Raw genomic sequence first — 8,257 nt, forward strand, 5'->3', positions numbered from 1 at the left:
TGGTAATCGTGAGGCAGAAAAATGCAGGATTTCGGACAGACTCTCACAACTGCGACACAGAGTACTTCGTTACTTATTTATCCTATTCATCTCCCCCTCAGTCATAACCCAACAGTGAGATATTGCGCTGCACTAAGGCATAGTTGTCTTTGAATTCCTCAGCAGAACCTTAGGGGATTGCAAGGAACCAAACTCACAGGAAGGCATAAGCTGCAGTAGCAGGAATATTTTTATGACTAGAGCTAAGTCACTTCGTAATCATTTGCGTCACACTGTAAACCCTGATTTCTTCAAACATTTTTTCTGTATTTGCAACATCAGAGACCTGATTTGGTAGTATTGTACAGCAAGTATGTCACAATGCAGTAACACATACAACAGAATTTCTGAAAAAAGTCAATGATTTCTTATTAGTAATATACCTTCAGCAACCAAAATCCACGAGCACAGATTTTCTACATAAACTAAGGTTTTCTGCAGTGGATTGAAAGGTAAATTACTCTAGAGGCAAGCTCAAAGCACAAAACCTGATTTGGATGTTTTAATTCTTCCTTGTGGAGACAGTTTCTGTGTATCACCCTTCATTAATTCTTGGTTCTTGACCTTCTCTCTCTCATTCAATGATTTCCTTGGGACCTGTTGTCCTCCCTTCCCTCTCAAATCCAGGTTCTGCAATTCAGCTACACAGGCCAAGTATCTAGAGCCTGCATGTTTTAATCCAGACATTTTCATAAAAATTAGTCAGCTCTGACACCTAGACAGAGCAATTTCTTACCTGAATCAGCAAAATTTTGGTATGCATAATTCAAATAATTTTTGTGGCTTTTTTAGCAATTACTGGTTTTAAAAAATATATCCTTATTTGTATTAGACCTACAAGGACTACAATAATGAATTGAATAAATTCCAGAGAGAGTTCTGAAAGCTTGTGGAGATGGTTAAGTCCAAAGCAAGTCACAGTATCCCAAACGTATTATTGTTTCTTAAGGAAAATCAGGAATATGGGACTTTTAGTAATTTTTCATCTGGCATATTTTATCTTTCCATGAACCTGGATACACTCAAATGCATGCTGACTATTGTCAGGCATAATAGACATTTCCATACATTTTTTAAAAAGATAATTAATCCAGTGATATTCCCTTTGGTAGCATCATTTTTTGGATAAGGCACATTTAAAAGTACAAATGAGAAACACAGCATAATTGAGTATCTCTTGGATTTGCTGCACTAAGGCATAGATTAAACCAAGAAGAAAACCTACACAGTTTTTATAAGCAGGACTGTACAATTTTCTTTTGCCTTTTGTGAATATAGGGAAGGGAAGATGTGGACTCTGGTTGACTGCTCAGGGTGAAATGAGTCTGGTTAAAATTTTCAGGCCCCGGATTAAGAAAGATGAGCAGCTATACAGTGGGCCAGGGAGATTAATGTCCTACATTATAAGTAGAAATTGGATTATCATAATGATTAAGCATATGAGTTACTCATCTGATGATGTAAAAGCCATTTGGGAGGGAAGGGAGGGGGTTAAAAATTTCCCAGCAGCATTTAGTGATACTGCTAGCAGTATCACCATTTATGTTGTGCAGGCTACTTGTTGACTAAGAAAAGATGAGAGAAACTTTCTGAGGCCTGGGCTTTGTTGTATGTTTCTCACCTAAGACACTTTCCAGAGTAGCAGCCTTTAAGTTCCCTGAAAACACATTTATCCAGGGTGGAGTGCTATGGGCAGCACCCCAGGCACCTTCCTGCGCCTTACCTCCTCAACATTCAGCAGGTCAGCCTCTAAAAGAAGAAAATGCTGCTGCTATGTCCCTCCTTCTCTTTAGATAAGCGCTGTAGCAGTGGAGAAGGGATTTGTACTCAATTGAATGTTCTTGAAGTCTGCAAAACTTGTTTTCCATATCAGAGTCAGGGGAAAGCAGCCATCAAGACTAACAGTGTTGAGAGGCATGAATGGCATCTGCTTTGTTCACTTTAGGTCACAGCTGAAGCTCAGAGCATTTTAAATTTAGGGCCTTACCCTAACTGTGTGGTACAGGGAGAGGCAGGGAGAGGTACTAGGGACATGTGTATGGAAGTTGGTTTAGGTTGTTTCCTGTCAGGTACCATGTGAAGAGTACCAGGGGACAAGGCAGGTCCTGGCAGACAGCGTGGAGTTCTTTGATACCAAGTGGCACTGACTGGTTGATAATCCTACCATGGCTTTGAATTTAATTAATGCCACATCCCATAACATTCATGTCTTAGTCTGGCCTTGTCTCAAGGCTCCAGATTTCGCTCAAGCTGTACATGGTAATAGAAGCATTGTGAGTGCAAGGGGCATTGGAGAGCATTTGTTTCTCCTGTTCCTGATACCTGTCACCTTATTGGAGTCATGGAGTTGTGCCTTCCATTGCAACACCCTTGAGCTGACCTTAGTACCACCTGTCTCTGCTCAAATGTGGCCTTCATTCTGTACATTTATGTGGACTTTTGATCTGTAAGAGCAGTGCTGCTAGTAGGTAAGGGCTCTGCTCAAAGCTCTCCTTTTAATTCCAGTCCTACTGGTGAAGAATTGAATTGGGGCAGGGATGTACAATGTGTCCTCCCCACTTTGATCCAAATGCTGTCTGCTTTAGATGCTGATGCCTCCAAGGTACAAGTGTTTAGAGTAACATTAAATAAAAATCTGTAAACTAAGGCATGTGACAGATTTAGAGAGAAGTGAAGCATAAAAACCTTATGCTTGGCCTCTAGTATTAATTTTTTAAATGGTGAAAATCCTTGTACATGTATATCCTAGATAACTAATTAAATGTGGGATTTAATTAAGAAAAAATAAAAACTGAGTCCAAAATCCCATATCTTGATGCTGGCAGCGCAGCACAGCACAGCACAATTCCATGGTAATTACAGGTGTGTGGCTCCTGAATACTGCAAATACCTCAGATGGCAGAAGGAATTTCTACTGCATTCAAATTACATGAAGTACACTTGAGAAACCAGAGGTCCAGGACTTAAATGCTTTAGTTCAGTATTAGCTCTGCAATCTGATTTAGTCAGTTTCAAATTTTATCTAAACAAGCACCAAATTCTACAAGTGAGATTCTTTGCTGTATCAGCTCACCATCCAGGCTGAAAAAGGTCTGAAGTAATTTAAAAATGTCTTTGAACTTGGATAGGCATTTTGTCATTCTTTAGCTAATTTTTAGAAGCTGACAGTCTCTCCCCTGCTTCCTCTCCCTCTCTGTCTTCTTTCTCCATCACCCACTCCACCAGCAGGCACACAGTCTTTTTTATTTTTACTTATACAAACATAGTGGTGCCTTCTCTTCCCAGGACTTTTTGATTTTGCCTCATACATTCCTGGGGAATAATAAAGAAAAATGAAAATTATGGCGATAGTAATGATGATGATGATGATGACTGTGTTGCTTTCTTGCAGATCATTTTTACTAGGCTCGTGGAAGCACAGAGTTAAGGGCTGAAATCTATATCAGTGAAGGGCTGAAATCTATATCAATGATATTATAGATTGCAAAACTTACTTCCCGAAATTCAGTACATTTGTTAATCACTGAAAATTGTTCCTTACAGTAATTTATCTCAGGGATTGTCTGATAATCTATTATTCTGAGTAAAATCATTTCTAAGAAAAAATAATGCCAGGCTTATGTCAGTATTTGTGAAATGAGTTTATCTCCCATCTCCCTCTCTTTCAGCACCTCTGTCTATTTTTGCCTTCTATTTGAGAAAATAGTAAGTGAAGGCACTGTATCTTCCCCAGTCTTCACAGCTGCAACAGTAAAATTCCATCAAGCAAACATTTCTTTTTCTTTAATGATTCTGACAACTGGAGAAATAATCCTGTCTTACAGAACTAGGTTTTTTTTTAGCGTTACAGTGATCTTAAGGAACTCATGAGTAATTAGAACATGCTTACTACCTGTTCCTGCTAGATAGGGCTGTTGGACCTTATAGCAGCAGGATTGTCTTGTTTTTTTTTTTAAAGGCCAATGCATATCCTATGGTGTTTATGTATATTTGCGCAGGAGAATGTCTCTTCTGAGTAATCTACACACACAGACTTGCAAACCTGGTGGCAACGTTTATCAGCACTGACACTACACATTGCAATGACAACACCCAGGGCAGAATAAGGCCCAGTTGCTACCTCTGTTTTTCTTTAATAGGATGCAAGTATTGTTAGCATGTCTCCCTAAAAGCCCAATGCAGTCTTCACTGAATTTCCAGATTCCCCTGAAACAACAATGGAAAAACACTGGTTCTTCTCTGAATATCAGTGTAGGTTAATCTTCGTCCAGCAAGAACACTGGATCATATGGGTGAAAGAACTCAGAAAATAATCACTGTCTACATCCAGGTTAAAAATGAAATTAGTAACATCCATGGACAAGACTTTTAGAGGGTGTAAATCTAAATAGTTTCAGTGAATTTGATTTGTGACAAATTAAAATTTTATCTTTTGAGTTCACATAGAACTGGAGAATAACCTTATTTCACTAGTAAAATGCAAAGAATGACAAAACTCTTTGGCTTTGTTTTTTTTCTAACATAATTTATTATACTGTGCACATACCTACTGTGTAAGATTTGCTGCACTGCATATTTCTTCTGTTAATCTGTTATGTATGGCATTGGCAATACTGGATAGAATTACTCTTTATGCAAATATAGGAACAGTATCCGCAGAAAAACTACATTTGAGGTTGTTGGACATACTAATGTAGCAAGATACAGCATTCCAATAGGCTCTTTTACTTCCCAAGAAAACAATCTTAATTTTATTTATAAAGGCACTCAAAGAAAATAAATGCTATATGAAGGCATTCTTCTGGGAATACACTATATAATAATGGGTTTAATTTTTTTTTTTCTGTAAATGCAATAAAAAACTCAAACCTGAAAAGTCGGAATGATTTTTCTTTCAAAAGGACTTGGATTTTTTCCAGGTCAAAACCAGGGCTCACATTTTCTGACCCCAGTTCTTCTTCCACCAGTTTACTTTCTAGGCATGGGCATTCACGAATGTGTATATTTCCCTCTTGAAAAAAAATGAGCTCAGTAACTGTGTGGTACAAAGGTGAAATAAAATAAAGTATTTCTTCCACACGTTGAGATTCTCAAGTGAAGAAAAAAACTCAAAAAACTATGAGAGTAAAGGATAAAAGAAGTACCATTCACATCCACGGGAAACTGTGCTGAATTAAAAAAGGAAAATTTCCTTACTTTCTGGAGATAGAGAACCCAAAGACAGGCTAAAGGTCCCTATGATTGAATGTTACCCAGTCTGTTCAAAGGATCTTGTTTTTGTATTTATAACATTAGCATAGTTATATATAAAATGAACACATAATTGTACCTCTTCTCCAGACAAGCATGTTTCTTTTTTTCAGACACATGATTCCCAGTAGGCTGAGTGGAGACAGAATACTGATTTATAAATGGGCATTTCTCACAACAATGGTAAATTGTTAGCAATCAGGGTTTAACTCCTGAAGTTTTTAATGAAGGCCAGTTTAGCATAAACCAAACAACATGTAAACTAAATGTGTTCTCTCAAATAATTCCACTTTTTTCCCTCCAGACGTTTCCGCAGACAAGACGTTCGGCACGGGAACGCGGCGCAGCAGTGCTTTGGCCAGCAGTTCATTGGTAATCTATTCAAATGTACAAATGCTTGTAAAGGCCTGGAACAGCCAGCACACAGTTTACCAGGAACATGAGCCAGACCATGATCTCACCTTCTGTTTTCACTGGCATGTTTCTTTAATGTTGTAAGAGCCATGGGGCTGAGCCCCTCCCATCCAGGTCTAAGGGCGACTGTCTCATGGCTGGTCAGGTGCATCCCAAAATGTTCATGTGGTGCTGCAGCACTGACATTCAGACTAAAGATGTGGAGAATGCATCCCAATGGCTCCCAACAGAAAAAAAAAATGCAGAAAGATGAGTCAAGGATAAGAAACAATAGAGCTGCATCCCAAAATGTGTATGAAATAGTCAGGGCACTTAGAATTTAAGAACAGGCATGAGCAGTGACATGACAGAATAAAAATGTGTATTTATAATCAAGTTTTCTCTTAAAAAAGTAAAATAGAGTACTGTTATCCAAACCTTGAAAAGTGAGGATTTCAAACATGGGTATTGGGAATAGAAAACCAGAAAGAAAACAATTGCTTGGAAATGCTCTGTATTTTGCAGGATAATACGCAATACGTTTATAGAAGAAGAAAATAAAACATAAAAGTTTCTTCTAGAATGATATCCAAAGAAACACTATTTTGATATTTACATATATATATACACACATATACATTTTACCAGAAAAAGTTTCATTAAAATTGAAGTCCATTGGAGGATATTGTACATTTTGGAAAAATATATTCCAATATTAAGTGCTACTTCTTCCACAAGTTTAAAATACAACAGAGAAATCACAATTATATAAAACAGTGTATTTTTTTAAGATATAAAGCTATTTGGGCTCAAGAATCTTTATTATGGAATAAGATGATTTCATTAATGAAACAGTTGGTTTTGTCCAGTGTAACAACTAGTTTATCCTCCTCCAGATGTTTTGTTGGATTGAAAACCAGAATTAAATTTTGATTTAATTTTTTCACCTTGTTTTTATTAGCACCCTTGGGCCCAAATTGTACATTCGGTTAATACATGTATAGCATGGATACATATAATATTGGTTAGAGTATTTATAGTATCATTCTGCAAACAGTTATGTGCTGTAATTATCCCTAAAAAAGTTGAATTTTTTTATTATATTTAAACATGTTTTGAATCTTTCTGTTTCACTGAGTGAAAATGAAATTATTCATAAGAACCAGGCAAAAGCAATTAGCAGTGTGAAAGGCTGAGATCTGTTTCTCTGTAATGTTAGGTGAGTCACAGCACAATTTGGTCAGATGCTGTGAAAGCCTGACATAATGGGAAAATTCATTTAGCAGGTCAGATCTTCCTTAGACATTACTTTCCAGTCACCGTCTGGTTGGATCTGAATTAAGCTTCACTCCTAAAAGTAAATATACCCTGAACATGGAGCGTAACAAGTACTTGCAGTAAAACATTTTTGAAAAATGTATTTTCCTTCCAGGTGAAGTTCTGGAGAAGACTGAGGAAAGACTTGTTTATGGAATAGAGTACAACAGCACCCTTCTGGAGTGCACCCCTCGGACCTTGCAAGCAAAAGTCATCTGGCTTGTCCAGCGAGCACATGAAACTAAGAAGGAAGAGGTAAATATTAGAGACTAACTTTTTTCAATAAAAGAGCCCATTGTTAGGAACATTACATCTTCACTGAATTTCTGCCACCAGTTGCTGAAATGTATAAGGGTGTCAGAGAAAATCACTATGTTCATCTGGTGTCTCGAATTAATAGACCTGAGAATTTCACCTGGTGTTTGCATTCAACATCTTGAATGCAGATGTTAAACATGTAGTGCAGCTAATTTAAGATCTCAAAACAAAGGAAAATCCATCACTTCTCTTGGTATGTTTTTATAGGGATTAAATGTGTATGTATTATTTCCAGTGTTAGTCTAGCTTAACTTCTATTCACTCTTGCTGCCTCACACATTTATTACAATTTTTGAAAATTTTTTGCTAATGAGTGTGGGTTGATTCTCTGCCTCTTTTACATGTATTTTACCATTATGAAAGTGCTTCATAAGTGCAATCATATTTATTCCTCCATACCTCTCTGATACACATCAATGTAGCTACCACTGCAGTGTAGACATGTCACTATAGGGCCTGGTAAAAAAGTCCCCATCTTTCTTATAAGCCCCTTTTAAGTACTGAAAGGTCAAAATAAGGTCTGGAGCCTCCTCTCCTCCAGGCTGAGCAACCCCAGCTCTCTCTTTCTTCATAGGAGAAGTGCCACATTCCTCTCTTCATTTTTGTGACCCTCCTCCAGTCCCACTCTAACAGGTCCATGTCTGCCTTGTTCTGAGGATCCCAGAGCTGGATGCAGCCCTCCAGCTGGGGGCTTACCAGAGCAGAGTGAGGGAGAGAATCACCTCCCTTGACCTGTTGGCCACGCTTCTTGTTATACAGCTCAGGATAGAGTTGATTTTCTACAAGTGGACATGGCCAGGTCTCATCCAGTTCCTCATCCTTTAGTACTGCCAGGTCCTGAGTTCATTCTCTTCAGGGCTGCTTTTGATCCCTTCTTCACTAGGTACTTCTGCTTAAATTCATCACCTTACTGTTGAATGAAAAGCTGAGGATACCATTT

The 8,257-nt window shown here is 37.9% G+C and overlaps 1 protein-coding gene across 1 annotated transcript in view; it reads left to right on the forward strand.

Annotated features, from left to right (window-relative positions):
- SEMA3E (semaphorin 3E) overlaps window positions 1–8,257 on the forward strand; it is a 130,661-nt gene that overhangs the window by 118,577 nt on the left and 3,827 nt on the right. Inside the window, exons 15-16 of the mRNA XM_005428281.2 lie at window positions 5,594–5,661; window positions 7,115–7,254. Coding sequence (XP_005428338.1) covers window positions 5,594–5,661; window positions 7,115–7,254 — 208 coding nt within the window. The remainder of the gene's footprint in view (window positions 1–5,593; window positions 5,662–7,114; window positions 7,255–8,257) is intronic.

This window comes from Geospiza fortis, unplaced genomic scaffold (genome assembly GCF_000277835.1).
Source record: "Geospiza fortis unplaced genomic scaffold, GeoFor_1.0 scaffold732, whole genome shotgun sequence".
Classification (NCBI taxonomy): Eukaryota; Metazoa; Chordata; class Aves; order Passeriformes; family Thraupidae; genus Geospiza; species Geospiza fortis.